The sequence below is a fragment of the Drosophila sulfurigaster genome, chromosome X, assembly GCF_023558435.1.
Source record: "Drosophila sulfurigaster albostrigata strain 15112-1811.04 chromosome X, ASM2355843v2, whole genome shotgun sequence".
Lineage (NCBI taxonomy): Eukaryota > Metazoa > Arthropoda > Insecta > Diptera > Drosophilidae > Drosophila > Drosophila sulfurigaster.
The window spans coordinates 16,079,388-16,106,068 of record NC_084885.1 but is presented as its reverse complement, the minus strand read 5'-3'; the positions used below and the strand labels follow the sequence as shown (position 1 = coordinate 16,106,068).

Here is a 26,681-nt window from a genome sequence, read left to right as displayed (position 1 = left end):
ATAGTTTCCGCATATTAATCTTCCTCAGCTCTCCAAGGACACGTAAGATTAGCGCATGCACGTAGCGTAGGGAGTACTCGGAGTCGTTGAATTGCACAGCAACCTTAAGAATTACAGTCAAAGCCGCACAGTCAGCTCCACCGACAACGACAACGACACCCACCTGGATCAGCAGCAGCACTGCCAATAAAAGGACGCACTTAAGCCGCAGGAGTAGGAGCCGAAGTCAGCAAGCTGGCCACCACAAGCTATCGGCTGGTTGTGGCGCCGGCCGGCAGCCAACGCAGCGGTGGCAATGTCGTCGTCACCACAAGCGGCGGCGGCGGCGGTGTTGGCACAGCCAATAATGCAACCGTTGTGAACACCGTCGGCGGTGGCAGCAACAACAGCTCCAACAGCGGCGGCCTCAATGTCACCACGATCACGACAACGAGCAGCGGCACCCAGGCGCAATCCTCATCGGGCGGCAATCAAAGCAATGGCACCACCTACAAAATCGAGATGCTCGACGATGACATCCAGAGTCTGGCCACCGATGACGATGACGACGAGCTGATCAGCAGCGATGGCAGCTTATACGATGGCGATCTCAATACCATTGCGGTCAACGACGATGTGGCCAATCAACTAGCCGCTGCTGGTCCGGTGGGCGTGGCCGCCGCTGCAGCCATTGCGAGCTCGAAAAAGCGCAAGCGTCCGCATTGCTTCGAAACGAATCCATCGGTGCGCAAGCGTCAACAGAATCGCCTGCTACGCAAGCTGCGCGGCATCATCTACGAATTCACCGGTCGTGTGGGCAAACAGGCTGTTGTGCTGGTGGCGACGCCGGGCAAACCGAATACCAGCTACAAGGTGTTCGGTGCCAAGCCGCTGGAGGATGTGCTGCGCAATCTGAAGAACATTGTGATGGACGAACTGGACAATGCGTTGGCCCAACAGGCGCCGCCGCCACCCCAAGAGGATCCGTCGCTGTTCGAGTTGCCTGGCCTGGTGATCGATGGCATTCCCACGCCCGTCGAGAAGATGACGCAGGCGCAACTGCGCGCCTTCATACCGCTGATGCTGAAGTACTCGACGGGACGCGGCAAACCCGGCTGGGGCAGAGAGTCAACGCGTCCGCCGTGGTGGCCCAAGGAGTTGCCGTGGGCGAATGTCCGCATGGATGCCCGCTCCGAGGATGACAAGCAGAAGGTGGGTGGGGTGGGTGTTCAACAGCCGCCCCAAAATCTTGAACATCCTTTACTAACAATCATCCTTCAACCATCAACAAATCACAGATCAGCTGGACGCATGCGCTGCGCAAGATTGTCATCAATTGCTACAAATACCATGGACGCGAGGATCTCTTGCCCACATTCGCCGACGACGAGGATAAGGTCAACGCTCTGATATCGCAGTCGGGCGACGAGGACGAGGACATGGAACAGCTATCGAATACGCCCACCATACAGACCGTGCAAACCGTGACGCCGGCGGTGAGCACCAACAGTCAGGTGAGTCCAGACTCATCTAGCTTAAGAGTTGGAGAAGGGTTTTATCATGATTTTGTCGCAGAATCTTTCTGCACACTCATTTAGGAAATATAGCTCAGTCTGTCTGTATAAGCAACAACATCTCGGTTACTAGAAAGACTATGTTCAATTTAACTTTTGTATTCCACATTTCGATATTAACGATAGAAGAGACTGCATATGTTGTTGCACATCACCGAAACTGCATAGTACGTGGGTTCTACAAATTTCATAAGAATTGGTTTAAATTACTTTTGTTTTCTTACTTTTAATATAAAGTTTCACACTTGAAAATAGACTCAATTTTGTAAATTCTTGCGATAAGAAAATGTATAAACATAACTTTCAAATTTAACTGTTTATAACTACATTTTATGTAAAAAAATTTCGGGAATATAGATTAAAAGAACGTTTATATCTTTGATGATTATGAGTATCATAAAAAATATTATATAAAAAGATATTATAGAAAAGAATATACAAAACAGAGTTCGGATTAATTTGAAGTTTTCTGTTGAAACAGTTAAAAATAAAACAATGAAATACGAGAAAATATTGTTCGGCTAGAATTATTTATATATTTAAGTAGGTTAGATATCATTGAAATGAACACTAACATATATCTAAAGCACTTATTGCAAAGTCCTTTGGCTTAGTATTGTAGGGAATTGTTATGCAAAATACTTCAAAGTTCGTACTATATTAATAATGAGAAAACAAAAGTAACTTAATCTATTTGGGGGCAATCACAAAAGCATCGTGTTGTACACTCTTAATATTAATGGTTTATGGGTATATCTCGAGAGAGAGAAAGTCAAGTCACCAAGTCTAACATAATGTTTCTATCTGGGATTGTCTTTCTCACTCACACTTTAACACACTCACACCCATCCAACACACAACTAACATTTCACTCACACTAACGCCACACTGTCTGACATGGTTAATCTCGAAAACAGCCACAGCAGGTGAATGTGGTGAAGATCAACAGCGCCGGCACAGTGATCACCACGCACACGGCCCAAACGAATACGCCGGCACCGACAATAATCCAGAGCACGAACAATCAGCATGTGACCACAACGGCAACGCTGCCGGCCTCGACGAAAATCGAAATATGCCAGGCGCCAGCACAGCAGCAACATCAACAGCAGCAGCAGCAACATCATCAGCAACAACAGCAACAGCATCATCATCATCATGGCAGCAATACGGTGCACATACAGGCAGTGACACAGGGGCAACCACAGACGATACAGCTGACAACGGCGAGTGGAACGGCAACGGCGACGGCGGTGCCGACGACAGCAGCAGCTGTAAGTGCATCAGCGGCAGCGGCTGCCGTCGCTCAACAGCAGCAACAGCAGCAGCAGCAGCAACAACAACAGCAGCAGCAGCAACAACAACAATCAAATGCTGCCCAAACAGTCACCGCCCAACAGATTGCCAATGCCCAAGTTTGCATCGAGCCCATTACGCTCAGCGACGTTGATGTTCGTACTAATCTCTCAGAACTTGTAACTAAAACGCAACCAAGCTCAAATCCTCCTCGAATCCAGAATTCCTATTATCACAGCATGCTTGCAACATTCCACTTGGCTGGCTCTATTATTCAGTTGTCTTGTTCGAGTTGAGAATCCAGTTAGCATACTAGATCGTAGATTGAAGATACCATTTCTTTGCTTAGTTTGTAATCTGTTTTTTGTTAAAGTTACAATTTAAGTTACAAAGAGAGTCTTTGAAAAATAGGTAGAAGATATAGATCTTGATAGATGCGCTAAAAAATAATTCCATTAGTGGCATTTGATGGATCATTAAACTTCGCTCTATTCTGTATATATTGGAAAATGGTTAAATGTTTCCTTTATGTACTGAATGAAGTATAGAATAGAACATTTTTATTGCATTCCAATATATACTCAAAAGACCAAAGCATGAGCTAATTCGAGTTATTAAATATTAAGTGCAAATCATTTGTTTTTCCTTTTTTAAATTATTACTTTAGGAAAAAGAGAACTAGCCAAAACTGTGATCGCAGATTAATGATATCATTTATTACTAAGTTAAACTGTTTTTGGTTATAGTTGAAACTAGTTTTAGAATAAGGAGAATCAGGAAGAAGTCTTTGAAACCAATTTAAGATCTTAATTTATTTATGTGGGAAAAAAAAACAATTCCTTCAGAAATTGGAAAATGTTAATAGTATTCCAGTAGTATTTAGTATATTATGGAAAATGTTTATAATATTCCAGCTAAAGCTTGAGTTATTAATTAGTAATTTAAAATTGTTATTCGTCTTAAAAATCATCAAGACTTTACATTTCCGGTTTAATTTCTAGTTGATAGCTCAGTTTGAATAAAACGCAGATCTGAATTCGTTTTCCTTTTTTAAATTATTACCAAATAACTTCTTAAACAAGACAACTAGCCAAACAACTGTGATAAGGTTGCAAACTGTTTTTTATTATGCTCACGCTTAAGTTTTTGTTATGATATTGTTTGACTTTTATTTATTTGATTATGTTATGAAAGAAAAAAAAAAACTGTTCGTTATATGATTTTGCCCTGTTAACCGCACTCGTTGCAATTGATAAAAATATATATATATGTGATTATAATATTATTTTAATACTTTATTTTTTTCTTCCAATTATTGTGATTTTTTTTTGGTTATATTGATGTTTTCTCGTTTTGCAGCTGCTTTTAAATATGGTTTTCATTTCATGCGTTCCCAAACATTTCACACTCTGCACATGTAAATACTCACACACACCAACACACACACACACACGACAACAACAACAAAAATACAATTGCCTTTGCATGTTCTTGTTAACATTTTTTTTGCATTTTTTTTATATTAATTTTCCAAGCGTTCTTTTTTTTTTGTTCTGTTGTATTTCTGTTGTCTCAAACGTCTTTCAAAGTTTCACCCCATAAAGAGAAAGCTGTGCATTAATATTTATTAAACATTCTACTCAACAGTATACGACACAGACCGTGCTGTCGCAGAATGCTGATGGCACCGTTTCCCTCATCCAGGTGGATCCCAATAATCCCATCATTACGCTGCCCGACGGCACCACCGCCCAAGTGCAGGGCGTGGCAACGGTAAGTGAAATAGAGTGAATTATAAAGTAGTCGAAGTTAATCAATTTGTACCTTTGTACCTTTAGCTACATCAAGGCGAAGGCGGCGCCACAATTCAAACGGTGCAGAGTCTGACCGATGTGAATGGGCATGAGAATATGGTTGATCTGACCGAGGCGCAAGATGGACAGATCTTTATTACCACCGAGGATGGCCAGGGTAAGCACTGCACTCCCAATCACTTGCCATAGAAATGTTGATATATTTTGCATCTCCTTAGGATATCCGGTGTCCGTGAGCAATGTCATTTCGGTGCCCGTTTCGATGTATCAATCGGTGATGGCAAACATGCAGCACATTCAGAACAGCGATGGCAGCACCGTCTGTCTGGCGCCCATGCAGGTAGATAACAGCAGCAGCAACAACAACAACCACAACACACGCAACAACAGCGGCAACCACAGCAACAACAACAATTGTAGCAGTAGCAATAGTAGTAGTAATAATGCAGCCTCGTTGCTTGGCATTTCGGTGCTCAATGCCAGCGGAATGTTGAATCGTCGCACTGCGTCGGCAGCAACAACTGTTGCAAGTGCTGCAGCTGCAACAGCGCAGCCGGCAGCTGCTGCTGCGATAACGCTGCAAGCGCCGCCAATGACGCGTCTCTTTTGGGCCGCCAGTGGCAGTGGCAACAGCAGCATCAGCAGCAGCAGCAACACGTTTAACAACAATAACAATAGCATGCTCACTAACAACAACATCAACAACAACAATAACAACACTATCAAGCGCTTGTTGCCAGTTGTGGCTGCAACACCGCCAACAACACCGACAACAACAACGCGTCGTCGCGCGGCCGCAGCGCAAAAGCGTCGCAAGCAGCCAAGCGGCAGCAAGTTGTCGCCGTGCGGCAAGAGCGGCGGCGATGTTGCTGCTGCTGCCGCAGCCGCATCGCCGGCATCTATACGCTGTGTGGACAGCGCGAGTCTGACGACGAGCAGCGCGCAGGCGCAGCTGCCGGCAAAAACCATTAAAGTGGAACACTTGGAGTAGCACCCAGACCACGCCGCCTTCTCCCCCACTCTCTCACTCTCTAACATACCCCTCACTCTTCCCTCACAAACAAAAAGCGACTGCCAAGCTGCAGTCCTCAAAGGCTCCAAAGCAAGCTAACCAATCTAGTCAAAGCGGCGCTGCAAGCACAAAACAAACACACACACACATACACACGCACACACACTTGCCATACATGCATGTACATATAGATACGCACACACACACAAGCGCACAAAGGAATGTGAATGCCAACAAACAAACCAAAAAAAAAAAAAAAAAGTTAAAAAACCACAAATCAAATTAATTGTACACAAATTAATACAAAAAACTACTAACCACGCCCCTTGCCCCTTACCCCTTGCCCACACCCCCAAAAACCCCTTTAACTGAATTTACACTAAGCGCAAACCAAAAAGAAAAAAAATAAGAATAATTTCTATAATTTGTTGATAATTGAAGCCAAAACCAAAACACACACACGCATAAAACTAAACAAAATCAAATCAAATTTGTATCATGTTCCTAGCAATCGTCAAAAACAAAAAACAAAAACATCAATTATGGAATTTCTTAGTTAATTATGTAGTTATATCATTACATTTATGCTTTTATTTTTAGTTTTACCATATATTTTTTTTCGTTAATTTTAGTTTTGTAAAATCGATTAACATAGTTAAAACCATGCAACACAAGCCAAAAATTAACGTTAATTTTAATTCAAACAAAACAAAAAACAAAAATGTAACTTTTTTTGTGCAATCTATGGAAAATGTTATGCAATTGATTGAATGTAGCTTAATTGAATATTTGAATTTGTAAGGCAAACAGGAAACAAAAATTTCTCACATTGCCACTTGAATAGAAATTCAAGTTTTATTTGAAATTTTACAAATTCCCAAAACTTCTTTGGGAACAGCTTTGTAAAGTGAGAAAAAAGTAGCATATAAATCATCGATAAATGAAATCATATAGTCATCTTGTTAAACTCTCGTCCAACGTAGCCAATTTGCATTCAAAATGTAGCAAGTAAAAAGAAAAAACTAACCCGAAAGTGAATTAAAAAATAATATTAAAGAACCGCCGCCCACATTTGCCATTGAAAACACACCAAAAAAAAAAAAAAAACAAAAACCGAAAAAGATTTGTGAATATTGTGTAAAGTCGTGTGGCCAGATGAAATTGAAGTGCATACAATTATTTTTTATGTTGATTACAATTATTATTGTGCTTATTATTATTATTGTGTTTAATGTTTTTATTACTGATTATGTTTATTATTATTATGATTATGATTGTAATTATTTTTATTGTAGTTGTTCTAGAGCAAATTTTAATTACGTGTCAAACGATGGATCCAAAACTAAAGAAAAACAAAACAAAGCAAAACAAACCAAACAAAACTATTGAATAAATCTTTTGTTGTTGTGATTTTATAATTTCAAATTTTGTTTTTAAATATATAATTTAACTCTCATTTATTTTTTCCTTAGCAGAAGTTCAACTATTTAATTTCAAGGTCTCGCGATCTGTTTTATATCATTTTAAACATTCTTATGCCTCAGTTACTGTAAGTACAAGCTTGATTTCCACCTTCAACACGAACACGAAACACACAAAAGTAAATGGAATATCAATTCAATCTTAACTTAACTTTTCGATCTTGAAATATAGATACTAATACGAGTATTATTATGTTCACTTTCAGGTGGAGAATGGCGACCAGCTGGAGACGATCACAGTGTCGCCGGGCATGCATCAGATGATGATCCAGGGTGGACCTGGCCAGGAGCCGCAGCTGGTGCAGGTCGTCAGTCTGAAGGATGCGACGCTGCTGAGCAAGGCCATGGAGGCGATCAACTCCGGCAATGTGAAGGCCGAGGATACAATAATAATGGAGCAATAGAAGCAACTGGGCGCTGCCAGTGGCACCAGCTCTGGTTCTGGAACTATCGAATACATATACGAACTCCAGGACGAGGACATAATGGAGTAAGCAGTGGACGCCATTATGCAGCTGGATACGCGACTGGCAGTGAGGGAAGACGATGGATGGATGGAGCAATAGTCACAATTGGAATCTATATATATATATACCATGCATAAATACAAATACACACATTCATTTATATATAAATTGATGATCTCCCAAGCATCGTATCACGCAATGTAAATGCTTGATAACACTCACCAACACACACACACTCATAGTATTAATACATTTTTTGATATAATTATATGTAACGATTACGCATCTAAAAAAAAAACAAAAAAGAAATACTCTCGAGATACACGACGCATAAACGAAAATATTTTATAAGTACCTGAAAGGTGTTTTGCTACAACAAAAAACTAATAAGCAAAATCAAAGCTAAAGCAATTCTCATTTGATTCTCTCTTCGTTATGTGTTGCTCCGAGTTATTTGTATATCGATCGAGTCTATATACAAAAAAAAAAACAAAAAACAAAACAAAAAGAAAGAATACCAAAAATAAAAAGATAACAAAATAGCAGAAGAAATCATTAACAATTCTAGTCAACAAATATCCAGTCGAATATATATATATATTACAAAATATATATATTATTTATTGTAACATTTTTTTTTTTATTTGTTTTAAGTTTAAAGACGTCTTCGCATAGCATAATAATAATTGATGGAAAACGTTTTCGGACAGCAACAAAAAATGCAATTCCTTTTTTTTCGTAATTTAATTTAGTGGTGTAACTAATTTTTAAATGAAATTTTTGTCGTCTTTATAAATAGTTCAATTAAAATGGATCCTTAAGCGTAAACAAATAATTAATATATAAATATGTAAAAGAAAAGCTCTTCGATTTTTCGGCACCTCATTTTGGTGCCGCATTTAACGTTTCTGCACGTACTCATAGCTATATAAATATATATATATATATATACGTCTTATATTGTATTAACTATATATAGGAATTATGCAGAGTTACTTGTATGTATGTTAAACACACACACACAAAAGAATACAACATCACACACACACACACAGTCACACGTGAGACACGCTATATAATAAATTTGCATTTGCATCACATCTAGTCGATAACGTTAAACTAAATATATATTATATATTGAACAATACTGAATAAAAACAAAACAAATTTCACCTTAGGCCAAAAGAACGACGACGACAACCAGAAAAAAAGAAGAAAATACCATGCAATGTAAACAAGAATTCACTTTAAATTTAATTATTAATTATAATAAATAAATAAACTGTAAACACAAAATTTAATTCCAGACTTTCTACTTCAATATTTTAACCCCAAAAGCGCTGATAAGAAAATTTCTATGGGCATCAGGAAATTTCAAGTTCAATGAATGGGATTGTTTATTTACGATAATAAAGATGGGTAGGATTTCTTTAAGTATGGGATTGAAAGACAATCTCAAGTAAGAAAGCTACAGTCGAGTGTGCTTGACTGTGAGATACCCGCTACCCTTAAAAGCAAAATAGTCTGGTATTATTCTTAAAATATACCTAATATCATAAAAATACTAAAATATACCGAAGGTCGTAATTGGTATATTGTTGAAGTACTATACATATTTAAAATATACCATTTTGAATAAAAACAAAACAATCCTCTATTCTTAAAATATACGAATATACTATATATACTTTAAAGGGTCGGAGATAGCTTCTTTTCTCTGTAACATTTCCTGGAGGCACAAACTTTAAAAATCCTTTTACTTTATGGATAGGGAGTATAAAAACCACCAACATGGGATAATCGAGTAAATCGAGCCGTATTTTTTGCTTGTTTATTTTCATTAATAATTATTGTTGTTTTCGATTTGTTTATTAATAGTTTACATGCTAGTTATTTAATTGCTAAACATTTGTAACGCATTATTATCGTTATGATTACATTTAATAAAATAATTATTATTATTTGTATAGTTATTATTAATTTTGTTTTTGCATTTGTTATTGTTAATGGTTTGTTTAATTTATGTTTTCGTATTTATTTTGTTGAAATTTGTTTCATAAATTAGATTGTACAAAAGATATAGACAACAACGCAAAAAGAACACAAAATGTACTATATAAATATATACACATTAGATGTATCTATTAGAATATATATATATCATTATATATAGTATGTATATGTATACGTATATCTGTAGCGATATAACCCAAAAGTGTTTTAAGAGCACAACTCGTTGAAAGAAAGTTACTTGTTACAAAAGAACATAAAAGAATTTTACAAATTTGCTTAAATTAGGCATTACAAATTAATATTACACACTAGAAAAACGAACGAACGAAACGAAAAAAAAAATGTGATTATGTTATAATCTATACTCGTATTTATTGTTGGGGAAAAACCAAAACAAAAGCTATGCTACACAAAAAAAAAAAAGAGAAAAACAAACAAAAATCTAATAAAAATAATAGATAATAATAATAATAATGTGGTTAAAAATAGCTACACATTGACAAGAAAACAAACAATAGAAGAAAGACAATAGATTTCGCTATGAAACAAAAAGGTGCTAACTGCTAAGGCAAACCACAAAAAAACCGCAACCGTAATCGAAGCGGGGGAAGGGGAAGGGGAAAGGGGGGAAGTTCGAAAGTTATAAGTAAGGAAATTGGTGAAGAGACTGGTGACTGGAAGGAAAGGCAACGAGATAGGTGCGAGTAGCTCAAAGCAAAGATAAACAAAGTGGATTCGATCTTAATAGCTCAGTGCGCAGTGTGTGTGTGTGTGTGTTTGTGTAGGTGTGTGTTCGAGGGGGGTAGGGAAAACTCCAGTGCCTGGGTATGTTGACTTTTCCGCTAGTCTTATTACAGCTATCAATTGAGTATTAATTAATTGTGTGTACACAAATGTGTGTTGCTTGCAAAATGTGGTAATTGTTATGCGTATTGCTCAGTCGCGCTCAGTGTTGCACAATGTTTATTTATTTAAAACTAGAATCTCTCTCTCTCTCTCTTTCTCTATCTTTCAATTTGTGTCTCTGTCTCGCTCTCTTCTGTCTGTCTGTATTATTAAAATCTGTTAAAAGTTAATGAATAGCTTGGGCTTAAAAACAATGTATGTATGTGTGTGTGTGTGTTTTCTTTGTACTCTTTTTGCACTGGGTCTTAAGTGTGGTCTAAGTGTTGATCAACGCACAAAAACACGGGAGGTAGTTCGAGTAAGGTTTAAGGGAAAGGTTGGTTTAAGGGGGGCGGGGGCAAAGCTTCAGCCGTGCACTGAATACTGAGCTATGTGTCGACGTACATTAAATAAATAGTGTTGTGTTGTAGTATTGTATTGTAGCTAATCCGAAAGGCAAAAACGTTGGCGTTTCGCAACACTGGCCAACAGTAAGCACACTAATTGCTGTTGCTGTTACTGTTGCTCTCACTGGACTGTTTCTGTTTCTGTTTGTTGTTTGTTATCACCGAAACCTGCGTCTCATACTCGCTGGTTATGTTCACCAGCAACTGCTTCTGCACCTCATGCTCCAGCATAATGGCATCCATTTGCTGCTCGAACCTGGGCAGCATGGCATCGCGTTGCCGCAACTGTTGTTGGAATAATGTGCGCGCCTCCTCGCCCATCGTCACCAGCTGTGTGTCCAAGCTGCGCAACGTGCTCGACAGCGCCGCCTTCAGCTGTGTTCCCGTTCCCTTTCCCGTTCCTCCTCCTGCCGCTACCGCTGTCGCTGCTCGGCTTTGCGTGCCAGCTGCTGATGTTCCACCTGACTTGATGGGCGTTGACATCAGTCGCTTCAATACGCTGACTCGCGGCGCCACAACTGCGGTTGCTGCCGTTCCTGTGGCTGCTGTTCCTGTGGCTGGTGGCGGGGATGCATTGCTGTTGTTGCCGTCGTCGAGAGTCGTCTCCACACTGCTCGCACTTGCCGGCGACAATGTGGAGCTCTCGCTACAGCTCAGCTGCCTTATAACAGACTGTTGTTGCTGCACCTTCTGTTGTTGCTGCTGCTGTTGCTGCTTCTGCTGTTGTTGCAACTGTTGCTGCTGCTTTTGCTGGTACTGCAAATTGCGTGCGGATGTCACATTCACCACATCCACCGACTTCGATATCGAATGCTTCACATGCCCAGGCGCTGGCGGCACCAAAGCCAACTGTGCCGCTGGCGATGGCGCCTGCTCCTCCAGCGTCAGCGTCGATGCTGGCGAACTGCAGCAGCCATCGTCCATGGCATCGATGTTGTCATCGATGCCATTGCTACCGTTGTTTGCTGTCTTTTGCAGATTCTCAATGAGATAGAGCACAATCCGTTCGAGCTGCTGAGGAGCCCGCGAGGCGGGCAAATCGGGACTCGTCTGCGTGGGTATGTCGGCCTTGATGATTGTCGAGAATTTGTTCTTCATCTCCTGCACCTTCCGCTTGCCGGCCTGCTCGTCCAGCAGCGTGTTGACGCACAGAAACGAATGCACCTTGTTGCTGCTCTTGTCAATCTCGAGGAATCCCTTCGAATGCAGGTAGATAAAGTGTCCGTTCCTCGACAGCAGTCGATAGCAACTCTCCCCATAGTCGCTGTTGCAGTCGTACATTTGTCGCAGTGCCACAATCACCCAGCGGACATCGTCCAGATGCATGAAGCTGAAGGGGCTCAGGTTGCGCACCTGTCAAAGCAGAAACAAAAAACGAGAAACGAAAAATCCCCTCCGATTAGCACACATGACAACATATCTATTATACGACATTAAATAACAGCGATTATCTTTAGCATATATAGTATGTAGTTCTATCAATAAATTAATCACTTGTTGTGAAATTGCAACTTGTCACGCTTCAATTTTCATAACATTCCAATCGCGGAAAACCTCTCTCAGATAATCGAATGATTACATAAACCAAAATCAAATCAAAACATATACAATTATAATAACAACAACTAAGATGTTAACAAAAACAAAAAAAAAAAGAAGACTAATCACAGTTCGCATAATTAAATTGATTGAAGTATTCACATAGTTGTTATGCAATTCGAACGTTAAATTGATAATTTGCTGATAACAATGCTAAACATTGCTGATAAACATACCGGCGAATGGTATTCTAATAACAATGCTCAAACTTTATACATATTAATAATAATATTAAGAAATATCATAGTACTAATGCTTATCTAATAACAGCAGTAAGTTAATAAACCAAAATATTTTGCAATTCAAATAAAAATATTAATACAAATGCTAATGCAATGAAGAATACTGCTCGAACTTTGTTTGAATCAGTTCTGAAGAGAATATTTATAATGTCAGCGAAAACCTACACATAGTAAAATAATAATATAACGATAATAACCAGAGATATGATAATTGATAAGATCCATGTTACATGAATAATAATGTTCTAAGCTTATACGCGGTCTTAAGTGCTAATCTAATGCAAATAAAATACTAATGATGATAATAATAATAGTGATAAAACTAGTGATAATGATAATAATGATAATGATAATGATAATAATAATAATAATAATAATAATAATAATAATAATAATAATAATAATAATAATAATAATAATAATAATAATAATAATAATAATAATAATAATAATAATAATAATAATAATAATAATAATAATAATAATAATAATAATAATAATAATAATAATAATAATAATAATAATAATAATAATAATAATAATAATAATAATAATAATAATAATAATAATAATAATAATAATAATAATCATCATAATCATAATCATAATCATAATCATAATCATAATCATAATCATAATCATAATCATAATCATTATCATTATCATATTCATAAAATAGTAATCATAATAATAATAATAATAATAACAATGTTGATATTAATAAGTTTGAGGAAAATTAATTAATCAATAGTAAAAAATAATGTCACCACAAAAAATTTAAAATAAAACTAAAATAATAATAATAAAATAATAATGCATAATCATAATAAAAAAGTTGAGCAGAACAATAATAATATGTATAAAATAAATAATTTGAATAAATAATAAACACAATAATCCAATATGGATAAAAAAAAGAAAAATTATAAAAGTAGTAATAAAAAAATAGAATTTAAAAACTAATATTAACCATAATAATAATAATTATTATTATAATAGCAATACAATGATGGATAATAATGAATGAGAATTCTGATGTTCTGATGGTCAGAGAGAAATGCAACTAACCTCATCCTTCATATAGCCGGCAACGATGCCAATGCGCTGATCACAGTCGATGATGCTGCCGTCGATGAGATGCCGCGTCCGATACTCGAGCTGATACGGCTCCGGTTGGCGGCACAGGAGGCTGAGGTTCGTGGAACTCTCGCGCATGATGCGACCCATGGCCACCAGGACGATGTCGTTGCCACTGATGCCATGGAGCGCGGCCTGCGCGATGGCATCGTGTTGTGGCAGGCAGGGAGGCGGCAGCGACGGCGACGATGACGACGACGAGTTATCAGATGAGGCTGCAGCAGCCGCTGCGGCGGCGGCGGCGGCGGCAACAGCGAGCATATTGTTATTACGCGATCGCCTTATCAGTTGCGAGACGATTGGATAATTGGCAGCGGCGCCACCCGTCACCGATGAATCGCTGCGACGAAAGCAGCCATCGATCTTCACCCATTCGTACTGACGCGTCGACTCCGCTCGCGTTGCGGCCCGCGAGAGGCGCACATTGAAGCAGCGACGATCGGCGCGCAGACGCTCATCGATGGCCGCCCAATGGGCGAGGGTCTCGGGGCTGGGCGTGCGGGTTCGCGTTCGTGTTCGACTGCGATGTGGCATGTGGGCATCGATGTTATCCATGAGCTCCACATCATCGTCATCACCATCACCATCACCATCGTCGTTGTCATATTGTTGTTCCTCGTGCTCCTCGTCGTCGTCGTCGTCGTTACCTTCGTCCTCATCCTCCTCGTCGCTGGCCGATGTGGAATGCGATTGCGAATGCCTTGACTTTTGACGTCGCTGCTTGTGCCGCCGTTGATGCTGGTGCTGCTGTCGTTGTCGCTGCTGTGGTTGTTGTTGTTGATGTTGTTGCTGCTGCTGCTGTTGCTGGTAGAAAAGCGTCTCGATGTCACGTGGTATGAGCTGTTGACGTAACAACGCCTGATCATCGGGATGCGTAATCTGCAACAGATTCTGTCCATACAAATCCGACTGGCAGTGGCCCAGCAACTGTTCCACGCTGCCCGAGACGAGCACAATTTGGCCATTGCATGTGAGCGTGAGCAGAAAACTGTCGAGCAACTGCATCAGTGTGTCCGTCAGCTGTGGCGTCTCGTGTGTCGATGGCAGCATTTTGAGATTGTGTTTGCGACGCCGTCGTGTCGCTGACTTCCCAAACACATACTCCATTCGCAGTCCATGCGTCGCCAGCCGGAGCACAGCGGTCTTGTCGAGGCGCCGCGTCGACTCCGCGGCATGTGGCACCATGGTGGCCAGCTCCTGGATGCTGGCGTTCAGTTTGTCGCGTCGCTGCTTCTCGGCCAAGTTGCGCGCCTCGCGACCATTTGAGGCCCCATTGGCGTCGCCATTGGGCTCCGATGACGCCGCATCTGAGACGCCTGCTGTCATAACTGCGACGCCGCTGCTGGCTGAGGCAGCGGCAGGGGCGACTATTGCTGCCATATCGAGCACGTTATTTGTTGTTGTCTGGCGTGTGTGTGAGTGTATGTGTGTGTATGATTCTTTGTGTGTGTGAGTGTAGTGATGTGCTGCTGCTGCTGCTGTTATGATTATTATTATTATTATTATTATTGTTGTAAATCGTTTTGCTTGTCTCTTGCTCACGCTTGCCGACGAATTCGATATCGAATTCGCTTTTCTCCACAATGCATTTCCTTTTCTCTCTCTCGCTGTTGTTTTGTTTTACTTTTTTCTATGTTTAATTGGCGCGCTGCGGAAAATTGTCACTCTCCATAACTTGGCGGCCTCTCTCCACTCTCCGCTCTTCACACTCTCGACGTGCTGCGCTCAGCTCTGTTTGCGTTTTTTGTTAATATTTTGAGCGTATTTTGTTGCTATTTCTTTTAAAGTTTTCAAGGTCTCGCTCGTAGTATCGTACTCTTCTTGCTGTTGTTGTTTTTGTTTTTGTTGCTGCTGCTGCTGCTGCTACTGTTAACCACCTTTGGGCTATGTTCGCGGCAGCCCCTTCCCCCCTTGGCACCTTCACAACACTCTCACGCAGCGTATGTTATTTTCCGCTTTATGGAATTTTTTCTGTTGTTTTTTTTTCTATTTTTTTTTTGTTTTGTATGTGTGTGTGTGTGTGATTTTTTTTTTTGATTGCGTTGCGAATCTCAATCTCCTTTGCGTTGTGGCTCTAGTTCAGCAGCAGTTGTTGTTGTTTTTGTTGCTGTTATTGTTTTCGTTGTTGTTTTTTGTTATTGTTACTCTGTGGGCACAGCACGTAGCGCAATTGCAGGCCATTCAATACGAACACTCTTGCCAATTACATTGAATAGCTCACACATACACTGACACAATTTGCACTATTTTGTTTATATTAGTGATTAATTGTTTATTAAACAATTATGTAGCTCGGCGACATTTGTGGCAAAAAAAAAATTTTTTTGTCATCTATCGATATTTACCATCGATAGCTGTGCGCACACCGTTTATCGCTGAACAACTAGTTCCAACTAGTTCCGCTTGGCGTCAACACGCCACAGCTGTGCGAGCTACAACACAAACGGGAAGACAAAAACACATCGTGCATACATATAAAAAAATGAGAATAAACAATATGTACGTTTGCGTGAGCTATCAAGCAATATAATGTCAAAGTTGAAGTAAAGAAATTGAGTCAGGTGAAAACGTGTTCAGGCGATATTGATTCCTTGCAAGCAGCTGTTGTGAACTAGTTCGGAACCAATGATGACATCACAATTCCGATAATAGTATTTTGAGTGCACACACAGAGGCACGCATGCATGCACGATACGCACATACACGGACACACACACATACTGAGACGATCATCGTGTGCTTGCGCTCGCACGCTGTGCTTCTTCTTCTTGGTCGGCCAGCTCCACATTTTGGCACATTTGCCAGCTGTGCACGTGAAAGCCGCCGTCGCAGCCAGCAGCAGCGACATTATCGTCGTCATTCAACACCAACATACTGCACTAAACTAAAGTAATTTGTGTACAACAAGAAATTTATTATATTCTTGTCAGACTAATTGTGCGATATCCTAATTCGATTCCAATCAGACTCCAAACATGTCGAAAGCGAAAGGCAAAAAGAAGGAACGCTTTGATGACGACGACGAACTGCAATTGGATGCGGAGAAAGTGAGTGTCAGCGACAAGAAGAAGCAGCAGCAAGCAACGGCGTCCAAGAAGCAGCAGCAAGGCAAAAAGGGAAAGCGTGGCGGTGGCAACAACGACTCCAGCGACAATGAATCTTTGACCAGCAGCAAAGTGGCCGATGACTTCGACGGCAAAGCGAAGCCAAAGAAGGCGGCTGCCAATAAAAAGGGTAACAAGAAAGGTAAGCGCAACAATGATGATTGGAGCGATGACGAAGAGCAGCAACAGCAAAAGAAGCCCGTGGCCGATGAATCCGATGAAGAGGAGACGCCAAAGAGTGTGCCCAAGAAACAGCAGCAGCAGGGCAAGAAGAGTAAAAAGAACAATAAGAAGAAACAGGACGAAGGTTTCAGTGATGATGATGATGACGACAACAACAAACAGCTGGACGATGATGAGGAGCTGGATGAGCCGGTGGTTGCCAAGCCGGCATCGAAAAAGTCCAAAAAGAAGCAGCAGCAACAGAAGAATAAGTTTGCCTTAAGCGACGACGAAGAGGAAGACGATGCAGCAGAGGAGGAGGAAGAGGAAGAGGAGCAGCCTAAGCCGGCAGCAAAGAAATCCAAGCAGAAGCAACAGAAGCAGCAGAAGAACAAATACGAATTGAGCGACAACGAGGAACCAGAGGAAGCAGAGGTGGAAGCGGAAGAGGAGTCGACATCGGCGCAAGAGGAGCAGCCAGTGGAAGCGAAGCCAGAGCCAAAGCTGGAGGAACAGTTGGAAGAGCTGCAGCTTAAGGACGAGCCGGAAGCGGAGGCAGAACAGGAGCCGGAGCCCAAGTCGGAGGAATCTGTCGAAGCCAAGGAAAAGAAGTTGACGCACAAGGAGAAGAAGAAGCAAAAGAAACAACTCGAATACGAGCGTCAAATGGATCTGATGACCAAAAAAGGCGGCGCTGGTCACTCGGATCTCGATAGCAATTTCACCATGTCGCAGGTGCAAAAGAGTGCCGGACAACAGGCTGCTCTGGAGCATGCGGTGGACATTAAGATCGAGAACTTCACCATATCCGCCAAGGGTAAGTGACATACAAATGAATCTCTATCGAGTATTGTAACCATAGCAATTGATTTACTGTGTACCATGTTCCCTATTCTAATTCTGTCTTCTCCTCCGCCAGGCAACGATCTGTTCGTGAATGCCAATCTGCTGATCGCGCATGGACGTCGCTATGGCCTCGTTGGCCCCAATGGACACGGCAAGACGACGCTGTTGCGCCACATTGCCACACGTGCCTTCGCCATACCGCCCAACATCGATGTGCTGCTGTGTGAACAGGAAGTGGTAGCCACCGACAAGACGGCCATCGATACCATCTTGGATGCAGATGTTAAACGCACCGAGTTGCTCAAAAAGAGCGAAGAGCTGGAGAAACAATTCGCTGGCGGCGATCTGACGGTGCAAGAGGAACTCAACGACACCTTTGCCGAACTAAAAGCCATCGGTGCGTATTCGGCAGAGGCGCGTGCTCGCCGCATCTTAGCCGGTCTTGGGTTCAGCAAAGAGATGCAGGATCGTCCCACGAACAAGTTCTCCGGTGGCTGGCGTATGCGTGTCTCTTTGGCCCGTGCTCTCTACTTGGAGCCGACGCTGCTGATGCTCGACGAGCCGACAAATCACTTGGATTTGAATGCGGTCATTTGGCTGGACAACTATTTGCAGGGCTGGAAGAAAACGTTGCTCATCGTGTCTCACGACCAGAGTTTCCTCGATAATGTGTGCAACGAGATCATCCATTTGGACCAGAAGAAACTGCAATACTACAAGGGCAACTACTCCATGTTCAAGAAGATGTTTGTGCAGAAGCGTCGCGAGATGATCAAGGAATACGAGAAGCAGGAGAAGCGTCTGCGCGAACTTAAGGCCCACGGCCAGTCGAAGAAGGCGGCGGAGAAGAAGCAAAAGGAGACGCTCACACGGAAACAGGAGAAGAACAAGTCGAAGCAACAGAAGCAGGACGAGGACGAGGGACCACAGGAATTGTTGGCCCGCCCCAAAGAGTATATTGTGAAGTTCCGTTTCCCGGAGCCATCGCAGCTGCAGCCCCCAATTCTGGGTGTGCACAACATCACGTTCGCCTTCGATGGCCAGAAACCGTTGTTCATTAAAGCGGACTTTGGCATTGATCTGACCAGTCGTGTGGCCATCGTGGGTCCCAATGGCGTGGGCAAGTCGACGTTCCTCAAGCTACTGCTGGGCGAACTGGAGCCGCAACAGGGTGAGCAGCGCAAGAATCATCGCTTGCATGTGGGACGCTTCGATCAGCATTCGGGCGAGCATCTGACAGCAGAGGAATCGGCGGCTGAGTATCTGCAGCGTCTGTTCAATTTGCCGCACGAGAAAGCGCGCAAGGCGTTGGGCTCGTTTGGTCTTGTCAGTCATGCGCACACCATCAAGATGAAGGATCTATCCGGTGGCCAAAAGGCGCGTGTGGCGCTTGCCGAGCTGTGCTTGAGTGCACCCGATGTTTTGATATTGGATGAGCCGACGAATAATCTGGATATTGAGTCAATTGATGCACTCGCCGAAGCGATCAATGAGTATGAGGGCGGCGTCATCATTGTGTCCCACGACGAGCGTTTGATACGTGAAACCGGCTGCACATTGTATGTGATTGAGGATCAGACCATCAACGAGATCGATGGCGAGTTCGATGACTATCGCAAGGAGGTGCTCGACTCGCTCGGCGAGGTGGTCAACAATCCCAGTGTGGTGGCCAATGCCGCTGTGCTGCAGTAGCCAGAGATTCATTATGCTTTACATATTAGTTAGCCACCGTTTTGCTATTATTGAATGATACATTTATTCTTGTTTATACATGGGAAATACAAAAGATGAAAAGAGCAACAAGTGTGTTTATAGTAATATCTAGCCTAGTTTTGTTGCTTAGCCATAGCGATAGAAGAGTTTCACATTGTTGAGCAGCTGCGTCATAGCATTGTAGCTGTCCACATCGAAATCGATATTCTCGCCGCCAAATTCAATAACCTGCAACAAACATTGAGGAAGCTTTATTATTCCATTACGGGTGACGGAAAGAACAGTAGCAGCCTTACCTCCTTGGCGCGTATGGTGTCACCGCTGCTGGAGACACCAATCACCTCCACCCAGGCGCCTTGTGCCGCACTCAATTCGCTCGGCAAACTAATGCGCAACTTGTGATTATCGGTGCTGCTCGCCATCAAATTTGTGCCCGCCACGCTTTCCACACGCACCATTATGCTCACCGACTGGCCCGTAAACTGCTTAAGCAGACCGCCATTAACGAGTGTTCGTGATTCAAATGGTGTATTCATTGTAACTAATTTGTTGTAAATAAAAATGCTGCTGCGTCGACTGCAATCAACACAAACTTCTCAATAATAGGAAAAAAGCGCGTAAACAGTGCAATCACACAACAGTTAGCTGACTGCTGTGACACCCAAAATTATTCGTTATCGGTTATGTTATATTCGCAGGAGTTGGCAGAGCTATGTTATCCATCCATATGCGCAAAATGGCGCACGATTATAACAGCATTTAAATTGCAGGCCAACAATATAATACTATTGTACTTTTATTGTTAAACGTGAGAGTTACAAATGTAGTTATATATTATATTGTTTGTTATAAATATTAGGTTGTTTGGTAATGACGTACCGGTTTTTACATTCAAATTTCGCGCTTCGCTTGTGAAGTCAAATTTAATCGTTTCTGGCAATGCTGTATATCGATTGGTATTGGTATTGGCATCACCTTTAAAAAGAGATATAGTTTGTTTACATGATTGATTGAAATGGAGTTCACAAGCGCAGAAATTCGAGCAATTTTGAAATTTTATTTCGCGCAGGGAAAAACTGCTGCGGAATCTCGCAGACAGATTATTGCTGTCTTAGGAGATAACAAACTTTCGATTCAAACCGCCCAACAGTGGTTTAGGCGATTTCGAAGTGGCAATTTTGAAACCGAAACACCCAAGCCTTCCGGACGACCAGTGACCGCTGATACGGATAAAATCATGGAAATAGTGGATCGAGATCGTCATGTGACTATTAGAGCCATCGCAGAGGAGCTGCAACTAAGCACGGAAACCGTTCATAGGCATTTAAAGTCGAAAAATTTAACAAAAAAGCTCGATGTATGGGTGCCTCATAAGTTATCCAAAAAAAAGAACAACAAAAAAATATAATATGTAACATATATATAAAATAATAAATGTACTCTGCTGTTCTCAAATTACTTTAAGAAAGTAATATATGTGTGTTATTAAATAGAAATAAAAGTATATTCAATTATAGAAGCACTACAATGCAGCGCAGTTGACTTTTATCGATTATCGATTTTTTCGATTATATTCTCTAATGACGGCCGTTACAAACATTAAATTTCAAACCAAACGATTGTTGCTTAAATCATAATATAAAAAAAATGTGCCATGTATTTGTATTCATTTAAGTTACACAACAGCAAAATAATACTCTTAATAAAGCACACAATTAAGTAATTTCAGTAAAAAATAAAAGCATCTCTATACGCGCAACAGCTCTCACAGCATTCAACGTTTCAAAAACGTCGAAGTAATCATCTTCTGTGGCATCATGGAAGAACGTGCCGCCGGCTCAATGGACTTTTCAAACGAATCGTACGTGTCATTCTCATCCGTCTCGAAGCCATCGTTCTCATCCCCCGATGCTGGCCTTATCCTAATCTCAGGTATCGTCGCCTTGTTGCGCGTCTTCTTTGTGGCATGCCCCACACTCCTTCTGCCCATCCCCGAGCTGCGTCGCATCGTATCCTTCAACACCCGCACCTTCTTCAACGGCGATTTGCCAGCTTTTTGTGTCGTTTGCAGCTGTTGCTGTTGACGTGATGACGGCGTCAGCAGATGCTGATTCGATATGTGATGCACAGCTGCTTTCTTCATCGGGGTCAATGCCTTCAGTAGGTTGCGCTTAGCATGCGGCGTCTCCTGCTTGCTGTTGGCATCTCCATTGGGCAGCTTGCGCTTGTGTAAATTGCCAGTGGTCTTTGCGGCCGAATTCGATATGGAAGCCAGCTTCCAATTGGACGGAGTATTACGCAACGATTGCGTGGATGCCGACAAGGCGGACATGTTCTTGTGGCCGAGGGGAGTGCGAGGAGGAACAGGAGGTAACATCTTAGTGCTGGTCACCTGTTGCTTGCGGGCCGAGCTCTGCTGCTCTTTAGCCTGGCGCAGATGCACCCACTCGTTGGCCATGTGCTCCAGTATGTTCTCGCCATGGACGAGGAATGGAGAGCGAGTTCGCAACTCGTACGCTTGCACCAGCTCGCTAATCTGCTGCTCAATCTTTGGCAGCTTGCTGCTAATTGCCTTCCGCTCGCGCTCCTCCTTCAGCAGCTGACCACCACGATTGTTGAACCGATTCGGCTCATTCGCCTTGGCCTCCAAGGCCACCATGCGTGTCCAAATCTCTGCGCGACTCGCGAACAACTCAAATATCTCCTTGTTATCATTGTAGAAGCTCTTCAGATCATCCAGCTCCAACTCGTGCAACTCCAAAAGATCCTCATTGTACCAATCGTTGTAGTAGTTCGAAAAGCGCTTCCTCTCCTGCTCCGATTTGAGAGTCAAGTCCCACCATTTGCTGATCTCCAAGCGCAGCTGCTCAATGAACGTCTTCAGGTTCTGGCGACGCAGCTTCTGACAGCGCTGCAGCTCTGCACTGAGCACATCATACGTTCTCTGCGAATACTTGGTCGCCTCTCGCACTCGCTGCATCGTCACCTCGTCCGTCTCCTGCAGGCGTTCCCAGAGTACCTCGACCTTCTCACGCATATCATCGATGCGCTCGTGCAACTCCACCACCTGGGCTGCCATCTCGGCCCGCATGACGCGCAGCTTCTCTAGCATCTTCGGAGTCAGGCATTGATTCGCCTGACTCAACAGACGCTCATCTTCAGCAGTCATTGGCAACAGCTGCAGCACCTTCATGTCCGCTTTGATCTCACTGCGCAACTTAAACAGTTCCTCTATGCGACGCGTCTTCACCGCCCTCAACCGTTCCAAATGTTCTTCAAATGCGCACATTTCCTGCGGCTTTGGCAACGGATCTGCAAGCAAAGGCAGGGGCTGTTCCCCCAGCTCCTCGCACAGTTCCTCCTGCTGCAACAGCAGTTCACAGATCTCGTTGCGACGTGCTCGTAGTTCCTCTCGCAAATGCTCAATGCTCTTGTCCAGCTTCTGCTCCCACACTATTAGCGGCATATCCTCCGGCTTCTCTCCAATGTCTACGTTTCTGTGCATTAGACGAGTGATCTCAGATGCCTCTAGTTTGAGTGCATCAATCCTGTCGAGTATGTACTTCTCCTTCTCGTCTGATTCTGTCAATAAGTCCATATAAAAGTTACGCACGCGCTCCTCTAACTTCAATATCAACTCTTGGCAATATTCCTCATCAAACATTTGCGACCACTTTTTGTCTAAAATATCAAAATTCTTGCTGGTGGCTGCGAGCATTGCTGCTTTCGCTCGCAACTTTCCTTCGTCCATCGTTGCTAGTTATTTTCACTTTATTCTTATTTTACTTATTTATTTTGAGTTTTAATTGGGAATGCGCAAAATGACGCCGTTTTCCTTCACTTGAACATTTCGGTAAATTTTAAACATGGCGCAGTGCTGCCAACTTGCTTAAGAGGACGTGTGCTGTGTGCGGAGGAGCAAGTTTTGCAGTACCGTATATAAAAACACATAGCAGACGCGACCATTAGTTACATTCCGATTCCTAACATAAATTCTATTAACAGTTTAAATGGTTTTTAATGCACGTTAATACTTGTAATGTCACATTGCCGCGACGGAAAACTATTCAAATTAACCGTTTCTGTTAAGCACAAGTTGGCTCCACACTTAACAGGGCCATTGCGAAGTGTGGCAGGCCACACTTAACAGCTCAACCAGGCTCAAAATGTGGCAACGCTAGACGCTGTTTCAAATTTACCGAAATGTTCGAGTGAAAATAGCGTCCCTTTTTTTTGTGAGCACATTTCTCAAGTAAAAATCAAAATAAATACATAAAATAAGAAAAAGTTTAAATAAATTCATAAAAATGGACGAGGCAATGTTGCAAGTGAAGGCAGCAATACTCGCAGCCACCAGCAAGGATGTTGATCTTTTAAACAAAAAGTGGTCGCAAATGTTTGACGCGGAATATTGCCAAGAGTTGATATTGAAGTTAGAGGAGCGCGTGCGTAACTTTTATATGGACTTATTGACAGAATCAGACGAGAAGGAGAAGTACATACTCGACAGCATTGATGCACTCAAAGTAGAGGCATCTGAGATCACTCGTCTAATGCACAGGAACGTGGACATTGGAGAGAAGCCGGAGGAAATGCCGCTAATAGTGTGGGAGCAGAAGCTGGACAAGAGCATTGAGCATTTGCGAGAGGAACTACGAGCACGTCGCAACGAGATCTGTGAACTGCTGTTGCAGCAGGAGGAACTGTGCGAGGAGCTGGGGGAACAGCCCCTGCCTTTGCTTGCAGATCCGTTGCCAAAGCCGCAGGAAATGTGCGCGTTTGAAGAACATTTGGAACGGTTGAGGGCGGTGAAGACGCGTCGCATGGAGGAGCTGTTCAAGTTGCGCAGTGAGATCAAGGCGGACATGAAGGTGCTGCAGCTGTTGCCACTGACTGCTGCAGATGAGCGTCTGTTGAGTCAGGCGAATCAATGCCTGACTCCGAAGATGCTAGAGAAGCTGCGCGTCATGCGGGCCGAGATGGCAGCCCAGGTGGTGGAGTTGCACGAGCGCATCGATGATATGCGCGAGAAGGTTGAGGTACTCTGGGAACGTCTGCAGGAGACGGATGAGGTGACGATGCAGCGAGTGCGCGAGGCGACCAAGTATTCGCAGAGAACGTATGATGTGCTCAGTGCAGAGCTGCAGCGCTGTCAGAAGCTGCGTCGCCAGAACCTGAAGACGTTCATTGAGCAGCTGCGCTTGGAGATCAGCAAGTGGTGGGACTTGACTCTCAAATCGGAGCAGGAGAGGAAGCGCTTCTCGAACTACTACAACGATTGGTACAATGAGGATCTTTTGGAGTTGCACGAGTTGGAGCTGGATGATCTGAAGAGCTTCTACAATGATAACAAGGAGATATTTGAGTTGTTCGCGAGTCGCGCAGAGATTTGGACACGCATGGTGGCCTTGGAGGCCAAGGCAAATGAGCCGAATCGGTTCAACAATCGCGGTGGTCAGCTGCTGAAGGAGGAGCGCGAGCGGAAGGCAATTAGCAGCAAGCTGCCAAAGATTGAGCAGCAGATTAGCGAGCTGGTGCAAGCGTACGAGTTGCGAACACGCTCTCCATTCCTCGTCCATGGCGAGAACATATTGGAGCACATGGCCAACGAGTGGGTGCATCTGCGCCAGGCTAAAGAGCAGCAGAGCTCGGCCCGCAAGCAACAGGTGACCAGCACTAAGATGTTACCTCCTCCAGCTCCAGGGGCTGTTGGTTCTCGCACTCCCCTCGGCCACAAGAACATGTCCGCCTTGTCGGCATCCACGCAATCGTTGCGCAAAACTCCGTCCAACTGGAAGCTGGCTTCTATAACGAATTCGGCCTCAAAGACCACTGGCAATTTACACAAGCGCAAGCTGGCTAATGGGGATGCCAACAGCAAGCAGGAGACGCCTACTGCGAAACGGAGTCTGATGGGAGCGTTGAACACGGTGCATCATCGAGCGTCGCCAGCATTGCGGAAGCCGAGTCAGCGTCTATTGGCTGCCCAGCAGAAGACGACAAAGTCGCCGCTGATGAAGGTGCGCGTGATGGAGCAGACAATGCGACGCAGCTCGGGATTGGGCAGGCGCAGCATGGGGCATGCCACAAAACAGCACAAGAAAGCTGCTGCAGCCAGTAAATTGCCAGCCAGAGTTCAGAGCGAGAAGGAGAACGACGATGCTGATGATGATGACTACACAACGGATGAGAGCAGCAATGTGGCCACAGGTGGTCATGAGGATATTGGCAACTACAAGATGTTTGCGCCTGCCATGCGCTCCTCCGAGTTGCCACACGCGCTGCGTGCCCGCAAGCAGCTGCAACTGCCCAGGAGATGCAACAACACGGCCACCAACAAGAGCAAGCACAACCAGGCAACAAAGCCAGAGAAGCAGATCGAGGCAGAGAAGCATCAGTCGCAACTCCCGGAGCCACGACTCAGCCGCATGTGGCAAGCAAAGTAAGAGGGGAACGAGAGCTGATTTCATTTGAGATTCACTTAATTTAAATGCATTTTTTTGTTCGCTTAATACGTAAATGCTGTTGTGATATTGATGTTGTATTATTGTATTAAATTTGTTGAGATTACATTTATCAATCACATATTATATTTCTTGCCCAACAGTTTGAATTTAATCCCAACACTAATGTTGCGTTCATTTCCCTTTTAAAATAAGTATTCACGATCAGCTCTTATAGAAATAATAATAATATGTTTAAGCAATTTGTGTTAAGACAGAATACTAATACTAAGCTAGTTTAAGAGAGATTTATTGAAAACAAACTAATATTATTTTTACTTGGAACTAAAATCGTATAATTTGATAATTAAGTTGCTGCTTTCAATTAAGTTTTTTCACTTTGAATTTAATCTGTTAACTTACGTTACGAAATGAATATGTATAACAAAAAAGTTGATTTGCAAAATAAAATCATTCTGTGCTTATTTATTCAGTTTATTATTATAA

General features: G+C 42.8%; 6 protein-coding genes across 15 annotated transcripts in view; 3 read left to right on the top strand and 3 right to left on the bottom strand.

The window, feature by feature from the left end:
• The window catches only part of LOC133848353 (putative uncharacterized protein DDB_G0271606), a 38,398-nt gene extending 22,135 nt beyond the window's left edge, over positions 1 to 16,263 (bottom strand). The window contains exons 1-3 of one of the 3 annotated variants that reach the window (XM_062283872.1): positions 15,449 to 16,263; positions 13,838 to 15,381; positions 11,616 to 12,281 (exon numbers count right to left, since the gene is read on the bottom strand). In XM_062283872.1, the coding sequence (XP_062139856.1) occupies positions 11,616 to 12,281; positions 13,838 to 15,286 (2,115 nt within the window). In that variant the 5' untranslated portion in view covers positions 15,287 to 15,381; positions 15,449 to 16,263. Of the gene's footprint in view, positions 1 to 9,366; positions 12,282 to 13,837 lie in introns of those variants that run through there. The other 2 variants (XM_062283871.1, XM_062283873.1) reach the window with 2 other exon arrangements.
• LOC133848359 (DNA-binding protein Ewg) lies at positions 206 to 8,165 on the top strand. 8 transcript variants are annotated; one of them, XM_062283884.1, is made up of 7 exons: positions 206 to 1,191; positions 1,278 to 1,493; positions 2,471 to 3,004; positions 4,497 to 4,622; positions 4,688 to 4,820; positions 4,882 to 5,003; positions 7,363 to 8,165. In XM_062283884.1, exons 1-7 carry the CDS (start codon positions 502 to 504, stop codon positions 7,558 to 7,560), a joined length of 2,019 nt encoding a protein of 672 aa, XP_062139868.1. In that variant the 5' UTR covers positions 206 to 501; the 3' UTR covers positions 7,561 to 8,165. The 8 variants fall into 8 exon arrangements, 6 of the variants coding, with proteins under 6 accessions (XP_062139868.1, XP_062139866.1, XP_062139869.1 ...); XM_062283880.1 differs by having other exon boundaries at positions 358 to 1,191; positions 2,471 to 3,028; XM_062283883.1 differs by lacking the exon at positions 7,363 to 8,165 and adding an exon at positions 6,971 to 7,100 and having other exon boundaries at positions 358 to 1,191; positions 2,471 to 3,028.
• A 232-nt stretch (positions 16,264 to 16,495) lies between the features above and the next one.
• On the top strand, positions 16,496 to 20,293 carry LOC133848356 (ATP-binding cassette sub-family F member 1). The gene is made up of 3 exons (XM_062283877.1): positions 16,496 to 16,795; positions 16,873 to 17,989; positions 18,092 to 20,293. Exons 2-3 carry the CDS (start codon positions 16,882 to 16,884, stop codon positions 19,708 to 19,710), a joined length of 2,727 nt encoding a protein of 908 aa, XP_062139861.1. The 5' UTR covers positions 16,496 to 16,795; positions 16,873 to 16,881; the 3' UTR covers positions 19,711 to 20,293.
• LOC133848369 (uncharacterized) lies at positions 19,750 to 20,267 on the bottom strand. Its single transcript, XM_062283904.1, has 2 exons — positions 20,028 to 20,267; positions 19,750 to 19,959 (listed from the first exon to the last, which is right to left on the bottom strand). The coding sequence occupies exons 1-2, from the start codon at positions 20,265 to 20,267 to the stop codon at positions 19,858 to 19,860; spliced, it is 342 nt and encodes a 113-aa protein (XP_062139888.1). The 3' UTR covers positions 19,750 to 19,857.
• A 1,087-nt stretch (positions 20,294 to 21,380) lies between the features above and the next one.
• On the bottom strand, positions 21,381 to 23,583 carry LOC133848363 (protein regulator of cytokinesis 1-like). Its single transcript, XM_062283893.1, has one exon. The coding sequence runs from the start codon at positions 23,480 to 23,482 to the stop codon at positions 21,506 to 21,508; it is 1,977 nt and encodes a 658-aa protein (XP_062139877.1). The 5' UTR covers positions 23,483 to 23,583; the 3' UTR covers positions 21,381 to 21,505.
• Positions 23,584 to 23,936: 353 nt separating this feature from the next.
• Positions 23,937 to 26,569, top strand: LOC133848360 (protein regulator of cytokinesis 1-like). Its single transcript, XM_062283886.1, has one exon. It carries the CDS (start codon positions 24,039 to 24,041, stop codon positions 26,175 to 26,177), a length of 2,139 nt encoding a protein of 712 aa, XP_062139870.1. The 5' UTR covers positions 23,937 to 24,038; the 3' UTR covers positions 26,178 to 26,569.
• The last annotated feature ends 112 nt before the right edge of the window (positions 26,570 to 26,681 follow it).